General features: G+C 53.1%; 4 protein-coding genes across 4 annotated transcripts; all 4 read left to right on the top strand.

Annotated features, from left to right (window-relative positions):
- Positions 1 to 99: 99 nt before the first annotated feature.
- B0I36DRAFT_347681 (uncharacterized protein) lies at positions 100 to 5,197 on the top strand (the record flags this gene model as incomplete). The annotated part of the gene is made up of 8 exons (XM_046156591.1): positions 100 to 230; positions 699 to 1,449; positions 1,540 to 1,573; positions 1,927 to 2,194; positions 2,384 to 2,607; positions 3,092 to 4,264; positions 4,341 to 4,430; positions 4,461 to 5,197. 8 exons carry the CDS (start codon positions 100 to 102, stop codon positions 5,195 to 5,197), a joined length of 3,408 nt encoding a protein of 1,135 aa, XP_046016067.1.
- Positions 5,198 to 8,544: 3,347 nt separating this feature from the next.
- B0I36DRAFT_98320 (uncharacterized protein) lies at positions 8,545 to 10,136 on the top strand. The gene is made up of 2 exons (XM_046163691.1): positions 8,545 to 9,005; positions 9,082 to 10,136. The coding sequence occupies exons 1-2, from the start codon at positions 8,807 to 8,809 to the stop codon at positions 10,071 to 10,073; spliced, it is 1,191 nt and encodes a 396-aa protein (XP_046016066.1). The 5' UTR covers positions 8,545 to 8,806; the 3' UTR covers positions 10,074 to 10,136.
- A 111-nt stretch (positions 10,137 to 10,247) lies between these two features.
- B0I36DRAFT_238114 (uncharacterized protein) lies at positions 10,248 to 13,442 on the top strand (the record flags this gene model as incomplete). The annotated part of the gene is made up of 2 exons (XM_046149583.1): positions 10,248 to 12,509; positions 12,561 to 13,442. Coding segments are annotated over 2 exons (3,144 nt in total), but the record flags the coding sequence as incomplete, so codon positions are not given.
- Positions 13,443 to 13,937: 495 nt separating this feature from the next.
- B0I36DRAFT_98316 (uncharacterized protein) lies at positions 13,938 to 14,674 on the top strand. The gene has a single exon (XM_046163690.1). The coding sequence runs from the start codon at positions 14,184 to 14,186 to the stop codon at positions 14,571 to 14,573; it is 390 nt and encodes a 129-aa protein (XP_046016064.1). The 5' UTR covers positions 13,938 to 14,183; the 3' UTR covers positions 14,574 to 14,674.
- The last annotated feature ends 684 nt before the right edge of the window (positions 14,675 to 15,358 follow it).

The following is a 15,358-nucleotide window of genomic DNA, read 5'->3' as shown; positions in this document are numbered from 1 at the left end:
GTCAGCCAGATTGACCTGTTTATTTACACTCTGGGGTGTTTGTTCCCAATCATCCTGTTGTACGCTTGTCCTCTAATCTCGATATCGCAACGTTAATAAATGGTTAAGCCCGCTAACCGAGACATCATACAACAGCGTCGACATCCTCGCCTCGCGTCTGGTCTTCGCCGAGGAGAGCGGTGCGAAAAGCAGCAACATCGACAGCGTCGTGCTAGTAGACCATGCTATCAGTAAGCTGCACCCTTCGGCGTCGCAGACGGCCGCAGGCGAACCCCACGACATCGGCCTGTTCGCCATGTCGCACATCGAGCGCGATGTCGGTGTGTCTGGTGCAAACAGTCCAACGCCGTCACGGAGAGCGAAGTCGCTACCAACTACACAGGGGGGCGTGGCATACGGGCGGCTGGATCACCAAATGGATCAAGGTCGAGGTACATGAGGGCGGATCGATGATCATCATGATCCCGACGAAAAAAACCCAAACGTCAAAAAATCACGTGCTGTCGCACATGACTCCCACCAACTGTTTTGGGCAGCCGACTGCGCGTCACACTCAGGCTATGTCACGTGATATACCTCTTCATCTAACCGCTTACAGGAGGCACAAACCGCAAACGGTTTGCCCAGAAGAGCATCGAGGAACGAAACTGGATGTGAGGATGTTCAAAGTATCGGATTATTCATGTCGAGATACACAGTTTAAGCTGGGGCTGGGAGGCGCTGCACGAAGAAGACCTTGGCGAATTCTTCAGCTACTTCCACTACGCTAAGAGCGCCGAGAGCGAAGTCTCCAACGCCATCACACGCAAAAAGAGACCCTCGGCCGAGACGGACAGGCTGAGTGTGCATCTAGGAGCAGTCGGCTCTGCCGACACGGTCATGAAATCGGGGGTCGATCGTGACATCATTGCAGCACGATACCAGCTTGTCGCCCTCGAGATGGAGGCTGCAGGCATGTGGGAAGAGCTTCCTTGCATCGTGGTAAAAGGCGTCTGCGACTACGCCGACAGCCACAAAGCCAAAGGGTGGCAGCCTTTCGCAGCTGCCTCGGCAGCGGCAGTCACGAAAGCGCTCCTGAGCACGATCCAGGCAAGCGACCCGCAGCAGCGCGTGCGCAGATACAACAGCGGTCGCGATGGCGAGCTCTTCGATGGCCTGGATGGCACAGCCCTGCTGGGGAAAGCTTCCATGATCCCAGCCAAGCATCGCGAGATTGTGCGGGAGAATCTTCTCTCGTGGCTCACGCCCCTGGATTTTCGGTTGAAGCATGCGGAGATCCGAGAAAAGGCAGGCCTGGACATGCACGACCCAGCGCTCATGAAGGAGGCAGCCACAGTACTGCACACGCCGAGACATCCGACCGCTACAGCGGCAAGTGGCTATGGGAGTCGGCGTCCCTATCTGCTTGGGTTGGTCAAGAGACGTGAGAGATATGGTACAGCGGGTTGCGTGAGTTGGCCTGCTGCTCCATTTGCTTGATGGTTTACTAATTTGCATTGAGTAGCCGGCGTGAGGAAGAGTACGCTTGCGTGAGTATAGTCCCGATCGTCTCTCCGTGGTTCTCGAGCTTCAGGTATGCTGACTCGTTCGCATACAATATTGCAGGTCAATCATCATTGAGCGGCTGCAAAGACAGCGCGCAGAGTTCAAACAGAGCCGGAAGCTACGACACGGGCAAGTGGCCTATGGCTATCTCACGCACGAGCTGCAAGATGTGCAGCTCGACCAGCTTCTCGGAAGCATCTTGAAGCAAATGCTCGGAGACAACCCCGTTCCTCAGGACCTTGTCAACTTCCAGACCGAAAACCCGACAAACGAGCCGTCCCTAAGGAGGACGGCCAAGCTTGCAGATCTCATCCACGAAATGTCGCGGGTCGAACCTGTGTATATTGTGATTGACGCTATTTATTGATGAAGCACCAACAGGTATAGCCAAGGAGCTTCTTCCTCTTGTGCGCCCTTCCCATATCGAGGACAGTGGTGTTTCACTACTGGTCACATCCAAGATTTGGAGTGGATACGAACAACCATCCAAGGGTTTTCATCGGGAGCAAATCACAACAGGCCATGATGATCTTCACCTCTTCGTGGACCGGAAATTGGCCGAGAACGAAAATGTGCAAGTACTTATAGACGAAGACCCTGCTATCAGGGACAAAGTCAGAAGTCTGATCACCTGGAAAAGCTACGCAGTGTAAGTCACCGCCAGTTCGCGCTTACCCCTAGCCCACTGCCTGACAATGACCAGATTCTTCCTGGCAGAACTGCAAATAGTCTCGCTCCTCCTTCTTCTTGACTCCGTGCCAGTGAACCACTCAGATCTGCGTCTCTTCCTGGAAAAACAGCTTCCCTAGGCTCTCGATCTACACGAGATGTACTCCAGACTGTCCAAGCGCCTCGTTGGTGAAAAGGACAAGAACATCGATTCGCAGCGAGCCTACCGCTGTTTAGCCTGGACTGTGATGAGCGCACGCGAGTTCACCACAGAGGAGTTTTTCGCTGCTCTTTCTTGTGACCCGGTGACGAAGGGCATGGCTCTTGATGACCGCACTCGCATGCAGACCACGATCCGCGACATATCATGCGGCCTAATTACTCTCCAGCAAGGTACGGTGCGTCTCGTCCATCGGACGGCGCAACTGTACCTGAGGGAACACTCCGAAGCACTCTTCGGCGACCATCACCGGCAGATAGCCGCTACATGCGTGAAGTACCTTCATCGGCTCTGCACACGGGAACCTGTATGGATGCAAAAGGTCAATCGGGTTCCACATTGGAAGCTGCTTATATCTTCAAGGAATTCCCGGCTTCAGCGACCAACCGACCAATAGAGCAAGCCTCTGCTTGACTCCGAACTGCTTCCGTACGCATTACAGTACCTTGGCCATCATCTGCGCCGCGGACCCAGTGATGCTGACAGCGGCACAACCAACGACCTCATCACGCTCCTGAGTAACAGTCAATCAAGATCACTGTTTGACTCATGGCTCAAAGCTTGGGACTTGTACCAGCCAGCATCTTTTTAGCGCGATTCAAAAAGAAACCCGAGATCTCCACGAGCAGAGCTCAGAATCGCCACCGATACGCGTAGGCGACCTGGACACCTCAGCAGCTGAGCGCGCGATGGTATTCCGTGGAGACGGTTTCCAGTTGCCAAGCGCTCTCAAGAACTACTACGACCTTGAGTCAGACGGTCTGCAGGATTTGGATGATCTCTTGTATGAGATCGCAAGGGTCTTGGAGCTCGAAACGTACGACGCACTTCTCGATCAAGACAATGGGGGCGATGCAGAAACCCAGGCTCAACCGTCCGCAGGACCCCTCAGCGTCGCACAGAGACTGCAAGCCGGGCCCTCGACCGCATCAGAGATCGCCAAAGACCTTCAGAAAGTCATACTCCGCAGCACGAAAGCCTCTGCACCACTCCCCAAGCCCCACACCAACGCAACGCACATCATCAGTTGGTATGGCTACATCCCAGTCCTCAGACATTTCCTCGGATCCAGTCGCGATGTCAACTCCATTGACGAGTTCTTTCGTCAGCCCATCGCTGTAGCCTTCCAGCGCGATCATATGGACGTGGTGAGCGTCTGCCTTGACTACGGTGCAGAACTAGACATCACGTCCCCCGCGGGCCGTCAAATCCTGCTCAAGGCAATACATCGGGATGGCACGCCCAGGACGCTCGTGCGGTCGATGGTCAACCGCAACCATGAGCGATTGAACTTTATCCACGAGAGCAGCAGGCGCGGAACCACCAACCTCGCGGGCCTGTCAGAGTTTGTCATGGTCTTTCCAATGTTTCTCGCTTGTCTGTTCTTTGTCTCCGCCGGATTGTCGCGGCAGCCATCGCTCCAGAGCACGGCGCGTGTCCAGCGAGTAGGGGAGGGCGCAATGCGGATATATCGCAAGCTGCGGTCGGACAACCTCCTCGCAGCTGTAGAACGCGATGAAGCGGAAAAGGTCTTGCGCATGAGCCAGAAGGGCGAGTGGGATGTCAAGGACAAGACTTTTGGGCTTGGAAGGCCATCGGCGTTCCTGGCTGTGGAGCTGGGTAATCACAAGACAGTGACTACTCTGATTCAAGCGGGAGTGGACGTCAATGTACAGGACGACGAGGGCAACACGCCTCTGATCAGAACTGCAGCCAAGAAGGACCTGGCATTGGTCAAAGACTTGCTGCAGCGGGGCGCAGACGTTCACGTCAAGAACAGAAACGGACAGACGGCCTGGTCCGTCAAGTTGAACCCCGACAACAAGCTAGGTGAGTCGCATTCTGTCTACCAGCTTGGTTTCTCTGAGATGTCACCAAGACTTTACGACTGACCGGCATGTGACAGTGCTCGACGAGCTCGAGCTCCATGGCGCCACTGACCCAATGGCCGTGGGCAGCGACGGCTTGCCATTGCTGTATCCACACGCAGCCAGCGGTAACCTGTTCTACGTACAGTGAATCCAAGACAAAGGTCTGAACGCATCGCACACAACGAGATATTACTGGGCACCGCTCCACTGGACCGCCAATGGCGGACACGTCGAGTGCGTCGAGGCTCTCCTGCGAGCGGGTGCTGACCCTTCGCCAGTATCGGACACGAATGAGACGCCACTGGAAATGGCCATGCGCGCCAATCAACTAGCCGTCGTGGACATTCTGCGAGCAGCAGGGGCTCTCACTGCTGCTGAGCATTATGGAAGACAAGGGGACTCGTCATTCTCCAGGTGGAACCGGTATTCATCCAACTCCAGCTCCAGCTCCATTTTTAGTTCTGAGGCGGAAGATGATGATTATGATGAAGATGAGCTTGAAAGGCAATTGAAAATGGAACTAGAAGAAGAGGAGGAGGAGGAGGAAGATGACCTCGATCCTGACACGCCAGAGGACGACTCTGCCGAATCTGACGAGGCATGTTCTACTCAGGAATCCGACTCTGAAAAGGAGAGCCTCGACTACGTCGATGGATTGGGCATGGCGCTGCTAAGGCTTGAAGAATCCGCAATGTTTCCAGACGAGACAAAGAGATCGATGGTGTCTTTTTTGATGAGGGAGGTTGGTACGGTGGTTGGGGAGCTCTACGCACTCTTTGACTCGCAGGACACGCCCCAGGTAACGGAGGCAGCTGTGGAACGCTGGAACGAGATCATCGGTGGCATTGCTCTCCGGCCAACCATCAAGGCTCTCCTGGAAGGCGAGCATTGAACAGATCGAGAAGATACTTATCAATCGTACGCTCCTCCATTTTCCGATTTATAATTCGAGTTGAGAAGTTTTCTACTGGTTACATCTAATTTGGTCGTGTGCACTTCACGCAGTTGAATGGATCTAAAGTGATACTCATAGCGGGCGTAAAGGTCACCGGAGTCTTCGAATGGCAACCAAACTGCATCGCTACGCTAACTAACTCGCATCAATCGTTCCGATCATGGCACTAGCTTGCGCTCGTTTCAATTCAGTCTAATTGTGGCCACCTCCATACTCAATTCGTGCCAAGGAATATAAGAAACAGAGTTGAACAAGTAGGCATGATCTTGGTGCGCGGATATGGTACGTGAATACCAGCGTGGCTGCGACATTAGCCTATTGCGTGTGTCCACGAGATCCTGTTTGAGGCAGGCACTTGCCATCCATGACAGCCTTGTTTTATGGTGCTGGTTGTCCAAAGGGCCTCAGCCTGTTCTGTTCCACAAGACCCGATCTATCCGAGGCTTTATGATTGCATTTGCCAGTGTTCGATTGCGAACATTCTTCAGGCCTCAAAACCATTGTGCTCGGTGGGACATGCACGAACCTGGCTCGCGGCATACGAGCGGACATGATAACATGGGCTGGCAATGTGGTCAGCAGCCGCTTTGCCCTTGAATATTGCATTAAAGATATGTATTAGACGTGAGCTACGCATCTGAAAGCCGCAGAAGATAAAGCGATACTCGTGTTTCAAATTCATTCACTACAGGATTGTCCGAACCCCAAAGATTCAACATGCCCTGGATTTTTTCGGGGTGTAACGTCGGGACGCTTTAACCAGGTAATTGCAGGAAAGGCAACATGCTCGAAATAAAAAGTGAAACGCAAAAGTGCAAAAACATACAACACCAGTGTCCTGGGATGGGCGAGGATTCTTTTGATCGGGGACAAAACAACCGCCACGACCGGAGGGAGTTCACCGCTTGCCAGTTTCGGCGGTATTGCCTGCGACGTGCACTCTGGGCCGGGGCCAGAGTGAGGGCATTCCCAGTCAGGGGTTGAATGGGATTTTTGAGGGGAGCCAGCCACGTCAACAGTGCCCTGGTGACGCAGCACTCGTGAGGCAATCTCTGATCACGGCATTGGCGACAGGATACAAGCAAGAACGGGCTCTAAATAGCAAGAATTCGATGAGGTAGAAAATCGAATCGCATTAGTGAAGTTGAGTGGCGATGTCTGGGTGCCTGCTATGGAAAAACATCGCGATAGCTTCAACCCTACAGTTGGGGCCCAGAATAATCCGGCCCAACCACCCCACCGACGCGAACGCGTCGCGCCACCTGCAAACCCTCCCTTCTTCAAAACCACCATTTCGAGCGCATTTTGAGGTTATCATGGATGATTTTGTTGCTGGAGTGTGCGCCGATAGGCTGCCGAAGCAGGATTTCACTCCTAAGAAGAAAGCAGCTATCTGCGCCGCCCATTTCGCAGGTGTAACGCACCGCCGCATTGCCGAGCTTACGCGGGCCTCCAAGTCAACAATCACCCGCATTATCTCGGACTGGAAAAACAACGGCAACCTAGCCAAATCGCCTCGGAATGGTCGCAATGGATTCACAAATGCCCAGAGAAGGCGCGTACTAACTATCGTCAAACGCAAGCGAAAAGCGACGTGGCCAGAGATCATACAAGCCATGCCCTTCCAGATCTCCAAGACATCCATAAAGCGCATCATTCACGAAGCTAAGCTACGTAAGTGGAAAGCTCAGAAGAGGATTCCGCTATCTAAAGAAGCACGAAGAGCTAGGCTTGCATTTGCAAGAGAGTGGCTACCAAAAGTCGACGAATTGCAGGAGGTACGTGTAAGTGAAGTTGGTGGGATTATGCTGACTTGATCTAGGTGATTTTCACGGATGAGTCGTCCTGCCAGAACTCCACAAACGCACCCGCGCAATGGGTATTCCGCTTCCCAAGCGAGAAATGGGACGACCAGTTCGTCAACCTTAAATCGCACGTTAAGGCGAACCTATCCATTATGGTTTGGGGTGCCATATACCTGAAGAACGGCGTGGGGTGCCGGTCAGAGTTGGTGATAATGCAGCGCGAATCGCAGCCAGATCCCAACAAGCGAAAGAAGGGCTATACGGCCTGGAGTTATCAGAAGGCATTGCGCGATGGCTTCATCCCAATATACGACGATTGGCAGGTATTTCAGCAGGATAATGCAGCAATTCATTGCGCAGAGAGTACTATGGATTGGCTCGCCGTCAGGGGCATTGCGGTACTACCAGACTGGCCAGCACACTCGCCAGATCTCAACCCAATTGAGCACATTTGGGCCTCAATGAAGCGCCAGCTAGTAAAACTGTTTCCAAACATTATGGCCCTCAAAAGAAACGACGGTGATACCTCCCAATTTGAGGAGTGTTTGAAGTCGGCGTGGGCAGCAGTGCCGGAACGGCTGATCACAAAGGTCCTCACTACAATGGACCGTCGCCTTCGCGCAGTGGCCCGTGCGCGCGGAGGATACACCAAATATTGAAGCCGCCATCGCCAGCTTCAAAATGCAATAATTACTACTCGATTCTGACCTCGTTTGACGGTTCTGTGGCCTTTTGTCGTGTGCAAGTATGGTGCAGCCAATTTTGGTGGGGGGGCTTGGGCCGGATTAATTTGGACCTGATCAGTAATGTAGTATTCTATAAATAGACCCCTGATCAGACTGTCCCGCACGGCCCTAACACACCGGGGAGAGCTCCCAGCGTGGCTTTCCAGAGACATGCTCAAATAGATTGCTAGCAGGGATGGGACGAGCCAAGTGGGCCACAGCGAACCTCGAACTCGCTCCTTTTCCCCAACATTGCTTTTCTGTCTGTATCACCTGCATTTTGACTTTAAAACAGTACTGCTGCATGGGAGCATTCCTTTCTGAGAACTGGTAGTCGTTTCGTTTGTTTTCCATCAGCAGGCTATCAATTACCGCAGAATTGTGCAGCGATCTTACGAGCCGTGTCTATTCTGCAAGGCCCCCCAGGCGCAATCTCCCGTTGATTACACCCTGCATCCGTTTACACGCTCTTGGTCCAAAAGTGCAAGTCCTAGTCCGTCTGCAGGCCAACTGACACTATCTGCACGTTAGCGCGCGCGTGTACCCTGGCGTAAGCAGCCACCATTTGGAAATCTGAAGGTGGCACGACCGCCCCCTGCAATTGGGGACTCTACTAACAATTGATTCTGCAGTTTAAAGAGACTTCGTAGATAAGTGGGATCATATAGCTTGCTGTCCAATCTTACTCTTGAGAATCTTATCGATTACCAAATACATCCAGTGAACTGCAAACCCCGTAAACTGAGAGATTAGCGGCTTGGCAGACCCCATGCCACCTTCAGATCCCAAATGGTGCCTGTGTCACTTGGCGAGCCTGTCAAGGGGACTGCGCTTTCTTCTTCAGCTGCTTAGATGATTGTGCTGGGTGATGCCCTGCCCTGATCCTTCATGCATCTTCAAGGCTGATGGCCAAACGCCCGTGGATTCAGTAGTCGCAGATGCCCAAGTTTGCGACGTTCGACCAGTACTGACGGCGACTCATCTTTTGGGACCCTTCGTGGCTGAAGCACTCGACCATGTCGACGACACCGACCACCAACTCGATTGGATGCAATGTCTCGTCGCCAGTCTTTGTCGCCCCGTCGTCATCAGACAACTTCCACCCAGGCGACGAGTTGAAGATCACATGGGCCGTTCAGTCAAACTATTCGACCAGCTTCGCGTGTTCATTAAGCCTACGGAGTTTGAGGTTGCCTCTTTCATCGCCACTCTTGAGTACGTATATGTGCACCTCCCACATCACACATGCAGGTCAAAGACATCCACGAAACTGACATACATCCCTTTACAGGCAATGCTTCAGTACCAACATACCCGTCAACACTAACCTACTACAACACTCAAATATCCTACACCGACCCCGGGATATCCTGTGGCTCCCGCACCGTCGCTGTAACATGGAAGCTCCCCACCGACTACAATGTCCCTAGCGACCCAAACTTCATCATCACAGCCTACTCCTACGGCACCATAAATGGCGATCACTTCTCTGACACCTTCAACAGCGACGTCTTCCGCATTGTCAGTCCAATATCCGTACCCACCAACGCCACGCCGAGCGAATCCACAGCCCCATCCACGGGCGGTCTACAACAGGGAGCAATTATCAGCATTGCAGTCGGCGGAGCCCTAGCAGCAATATCAATTGGCATAATATCCTGGTTCTTGTGTCGACGGAAACGGAACAAGTCCAATAACAGCAGTAGCGGTAGAAAGGACGCAAAGAAGATCCCCACACTCAACAAACCCGCGCCATCGGCGAAGGACAGTAATTCCAGCTCGACGACACTCGACGTGGCGGCAGAGATGGGAACAATTCATACCGGCACACGAAGCGAGGCGGGCGGGACAGAGTTGTTCGAATTACCTGGTTCACCACCCACGGCGGCACCGGCGACACCGCCTGCGCCGAAGGTATATTATGAGCTCGGGAATGGGGATGAGGCATGGGAAATGTCGGGAGATATGCCGGACTGGGACTACTCTCTGCACCAGCAACAACACCAAGGAGGAGACGGGTTGGCGACTCTGCCGCCGCGACATAGGAGTGTTAGTCCGGCGCTCGTGTCGCCGATGACAGAGGAGCCTGGGAGTCCTGGCGGTTTCCATATAGCGCAGTGTGTCAATCGACAGAGCATCCGGCAGTCGAGTAGTCGGACGACGAGTAAGGCAAGGATTGTCAGTGTGAGGAGTATGACGAGTGTGATTGAGATGAGTTATCCGAGGAGTCCAGGGATAGGGAGTGAGAGGAGTGGGGTGACATCGCCGAGGCATCAAATGTAATCATACCTTGCGTAGAGGACAACAAGTTGTACATAAAGGGGGTCATACTGAAAACATGCTGAGATTTCCGATAAGGTCCCATTCTGTCAGAAAGACATCCGATTCAGAAGATGTCCGGCAAATGGACTTGTAAGGGCATATGTTCCTGTTATTACAACTAGATAAGGCGTTGGGATCGCTTGGATATGCGCTCTTCATGTCGAACTAGAGACGTCAAGGCTCATGCTGGATAATGAGCACGAGCCACTCCCTGCTCGCGATGGGGACGACAACAGTTACATCCTCGGCCACATTCTTCAGCACAATATTGCTATGACAGCCCTTCCGGGTATCTACGGCAAAGTCAACGCAGCCAACGTTGCGCGCGATCTGAAACGAAGCTTTCCAAATATTAGGGCGACCCTTCTGGTAGGCATCGGCGGAGGGGCACCTACAGAAGCCGACCTGTACCTTGGCGACGTCGTCATTGGTACTAGGGTGATGGAGTACGACCTGGGCAAAGCACTCGACTACGGAGGTTTTGAGATAACAGCGATCCCGAAGCAGCCAGCTGCATTTGTTTTGTCGGCCGTTACAAATCTCAGGTCCAAGCACGGGCCAGGTCGAGTATCTCCCCGCTCAATGGAGATCCTGCGAACACGACTATCCCGATATCCGCGGCCGCAACTTCCGGACCACTTGTTCCGAGCCGGCTATAGCCACCTCTCTGATACCACGAAGACGTGTTGTGTGGACTGCGATATGACGCAATTGCAGCCTCGAAGGCGCCGGCTCACAGACGACTTCTTTATCCATTACGGTGGCGTTGCCTCTGGAGACAGCGTTAACAGGGACGCAGCCAAGCGAGATGCAATTGCCCGAAAGCTGGAAATTAAATGTTTTGAAATGGAGGCCGCCGGCATCATGGACAGTTTTGCGTGTCTTCCAATCAGAGGGATCTGCGACTACTCGGACTCCCACAAAAATAAGGAGTGGCAAAGCTATGCGGCCGCCACAGCAGCTTCGTATGCAAGGGAGCTGCTAGAGACAATCCCGCCACTAGCAGGCACCCATCAGGGCCCTCCACTACCCAGCGGATCGGGCGAGGACGAAGCCCGCCGAAAGAATCAGAGTCTCGTTGCCGAGAGACAAAGAAGATTCCTAGAACTGCTAGACTTCCCGCAGAGCGGCAGACGGAGGGACGCAATCCAGCCCGAACAGATCAAGACATGCCTCTGGTTTCTCAGTCACAAGAAATATCTGGAGTGGGCGGACCTCAAGACTCAAGATCCAGGACGCAGCTCACTGCTTTGGCTACGCGGTAAAGCTGGAGCAGGAAAATCGACCATGATGAAGTTCATCTATCGCGAGGCCGTCAAGAATGGACTGGCAGATGTCGCTATATCATTCTTCTTCAGCGCTCGGGGTGATTATCTGGAGCGCTCAATCGAAGGCATGTACAGATCACTGCTCAAACAGGTTCTGGTCGCCCTCCCTAGCGTATACGCAGCTCTATACGCGTCAAAGTCTTTTGCGGCCGATAGAGCAGTATGCCCAAGCCTGAGCTCATTAAAATTCCTCCTGAGGGACGCCGTAATGAGTCTCAGCAAGCAATCTCTTGTTTGCTTTATTGATGCTCTCGATGAATGTAACGAGGATGACGTCAGGGACATGGTCCAGTTTCTTGAAGACATCACAGACCTAGCCTCAGCAGAGGGCATTCAGTTCCGCGTAGCATTTTCTAGTCGGCCATATCCTTACATATATGTCAGGGAGAATCTTCTCGTCACGCTCGAGAATGAAGAAGGACACGCCGAAGACCTTACACAATATGTTCGAAGGTGCCTCAAGGTCCCCGGATCGCTCCAGGCCGAGCTTGAGAAAGAGGTCCTCGAAAAAGCACGGGGCATTTTCTTATGGGTAGAACTCACCGTCAAGATCCTGAATAAGGAGTCACCTTACGGCCCTCTCGCACTGCGAAGGAGGCTCTCTGAGATACCCCCTACATTAAGCCAACTGTTCAGAGACATTCTGACACGCGACAACGAACGCCCGGAAGAGTTACGACGCTGCATCATGTGGATCCTGTGTGCTCGTAGGCCGCTTGATGTCTGGGAGTTTCATATGGCCATGTGGGCTGGTGAATTCGCCCATGGCGCGGTGGACGAAGACCTGGCATCGATAGAGAGCGAGCAAGAAATTCATGGGTTGGTTTCTAGTTGCTCGAAGGGGCTCGTAGAAGTTGTACACACTGGACGAACATCCCAGCGCCATTCTCGCGGCTGGCAGGACAGCTCTACAGTACAGTTCATCCACGAGTCGGTCCGCGATTATTTGATCAAAGAGAGAGGAATCATGGATATTTGGCCAGACCTCGGGTTCGAATGGCAGGGTGTGGTTCATGACAAGTTGCGCGGTTGTTGCGAAGCCTACTTGACCCATCCCTCAATTAGATCCGTGATCGACGACTACAAGCAGTACAGACATTACCTTCCGAGCAGCAAGGAGCATTCGCGCTACAGAGAAATATTGCAGCGAGGGGAAGGGCTAGACGGCGGGTGGGATCAATTGGACCGCGAATTCGCCATTGCCGAAGCGAATGTGTTCTTGGAGTACGCAACCCAGAACTTCCTCGAGCATGCCAACCAAGCCGCACCGTTTGTCGCCCAAGAAGTCCACGTAAACCGATTCTTCGAGTGCCTCGGGACACCAGCACTGGATTGTTGCCAGCACCGCCACGATCGCCAATACGGGCTACACGCGGGGACATTGTATGTCCTTGCAGATCGGGGTCTGGAAGACTTGATACGGTATACTCAACACGACTCTGCAACTACCGCCGTGGACGAGAGGTTACCATACGGACATCCGCTGCTGGCCGCTGTAGCAGGTGGCCATAAAGGAGCGGTTGCCGCCCTCCTGGGGTTGCCCACTATCATTTACGAAGGAGAGGATCTCTTAGATGGACTCGAGCGTACGACAAACCCAGCCAATCTCAAAACCAGAACGCCCGTGTCGTGGGCTGCAGAGGAGGGCAGAACCACGCTCGTCAGATTGTTAGCGCAAAAGGGATACAGCACTTCCGAGAGAGATCGCGATGGTTACACGCCTCTTCGGAGTGCGATATGCAACGGACACGTGGAGACAGTACACCTTTTGGCGGACATTGAGGTCGCTGAAAACAAGCAGGCTCCCGTGAACATGATTGGGGCGGCTATCGCTTATGGTAGTGAGGCCATGATTCTCTCACTCCTTGAGAAGCTTGAATCATGGGACGAATTGAAACTTAGCCGGAGCGAGGTTGAAAATTGGTTGCGTCGGGCTCGCAATCGACACCATGGCGAGGTGATTCGTGTCCTCACAGACCGAAAGGCTACTCTGGCGGCTTAGTGGACGTGATGCGCACAGCATACGGCGAAGATGTCAAGGCAGATGGATCCTCACCCACGGCACAATCACCTCTCTATCTTGACACTGTCTTCATACAGATCTCGACATGTTCCACACGGCTGAATGAAGGAGCTCGATCTGTGATGCTTTTGAGGAGAAATATGTGCTGGCCAAGAGTCCGACGATCAAGTTGGACGCTCCTGCGATGGCCAGTCAGTGAGCGACTCGACTTCGCGCCAACATTGCCTGACAAGAGAACCTTTCGCGGAAGAGATGTTCGCCTGGTATCGGATACATACACGTGTGGGGATTGGAGAGGACTGGGTAATTAGAAATATTCAACGAAGATGCCTAGTTAATTAAATGCCTTCCTTATTACTTCACTCGCGCATGGCTCTCCTTCGTGTCCAAGTCCGCGATTCTAGAGGTATATGTTAGAATACATTTTAGGCATCAGATAGAGTTGTAGTTTTACGGTCTTCGCTAGCAGCTGTACTATTATACCCGTTAGATATTCTATCTCGAGCGCTAGAGCTTCCAGTACTATGTAAGACCATACCGAACGGCAGTGCGGATGCGAGCCGGCACGAAGGCGGCACAGGAACGGGGCCATGCCGAGGCACAGCGCTTTGCGCGCGTCTGAGACGGCACTGTTGCGCTATATATACGGCACCCTTTCGGTGCCAGGTGGCAAAAAGGGAGCCAGACAACTTGCCCTCCTCAAGAATTAGTTTTGCAGTAATGCATATAGTATACGAACCCGGCCCATCTCTTGAAAACCACTTCGGCGCTAGCAGTATCCAGTCCGTAATCTCCCTAGTGAACTGTAATCTCGTTAAACTTATCCAGTATTTTACGACTAACAACCTCCTCGACCATATCATAGCGACCTACGCGTTCAAATACACCGACTCCCGCGATCACATCTATTCCCTACTAGGCCTAACTCGTCGCGGTCCATACCCTATTACGATCTACCGAGACTATAACGAGATTGCTAAGCAGGTACTCTTTGATTTCGCGCGCTCAATGTTAATTCACGATCAGAACCCATACTTACTTAGTCTCGCGCCGAATAATAAGACCGACTCTATCGGCAATGATACGCGGAGTTGTAAGCTGCCAAGTTAGGTTCCTGATCTTGTACCTAGTGCACCTGCTACTTCGCTCGCGGGGTTCTCGACTAGAGAGCCTATCTTCCAAGCCGAGATGCTAGCCCAGGGTCCGCCGACGGGGGCGAAGTCTATCTATGAAGATCAAAGCATGGCTCGCTCGCTCCTTCATGGCCGCATAGTCGACATGGCACTGGAGATGGTTTGATGCCCCTTATTCATCAACGTCGCGCCCGACGACGATCTTGTGGACATGGATCAGCTGAGGCAGCAGAGTATGTTGATCCGGAAACGAGCGAAGATCCGGTTTGACGACTGCTTGAGGATAGCTTTTTGTGGCGTTGGTAGCACATCGCTAGATAGGGGCGCGAGACGGCGATGATGGAAGTGCAGAGTGCACTTCCGGGACGAGCAGACACGCGAGACGAAGCGGAACTTCGCCCGCACGATGATGATGGGTTACTGCGGCTTTCGTGATCCTCTGCAAGAAGACACCGTGGACGCCATGGTCGATTTTGTCGATTACGTATGCAAGTACTTCGACAGAGAGTATCACGTCTCTGAAGAAGCTCGCGAGAGGGGATGATTGCCCATGACGACATGATGGAGTGGATGGTCCTGGGCGCGGCGTTTTCTCGCCGTTTCTGCATCACACGCGAGGGTCGATTTGGGCAGATTCGCAACAACGTTCAGGAGAGGGGTCTGGTTTGCGTTGTTTCGGGAGCTCCAGGGAGAGAAGAGTGGCCGGGCTGATTAGATGCAAATATCCGGAGGCACACAACGGGGCTGGAGAGAAAGGGAGTG

This window comes from Microdochium trichocladiopsis, assembly GCF_020744255.1.
Source record: "Microdochium trichocladiopsis strain MPI-CAGE-CH-0230 chromosome Unknown B0I36scaffold_3, whole genome shotgun sequence".
Classification (NCBI taxonomy): domain Eukaryota; kingdom Fungi; phylum Ascomycota; class Sordariomycetes; order Xylariales; family Microdochiaceae; genus Microdochium; species Microdochium trichocladiopsis.
This window is presented reverse-complemented; position numbering and strand designations above follow the sequence as displayed.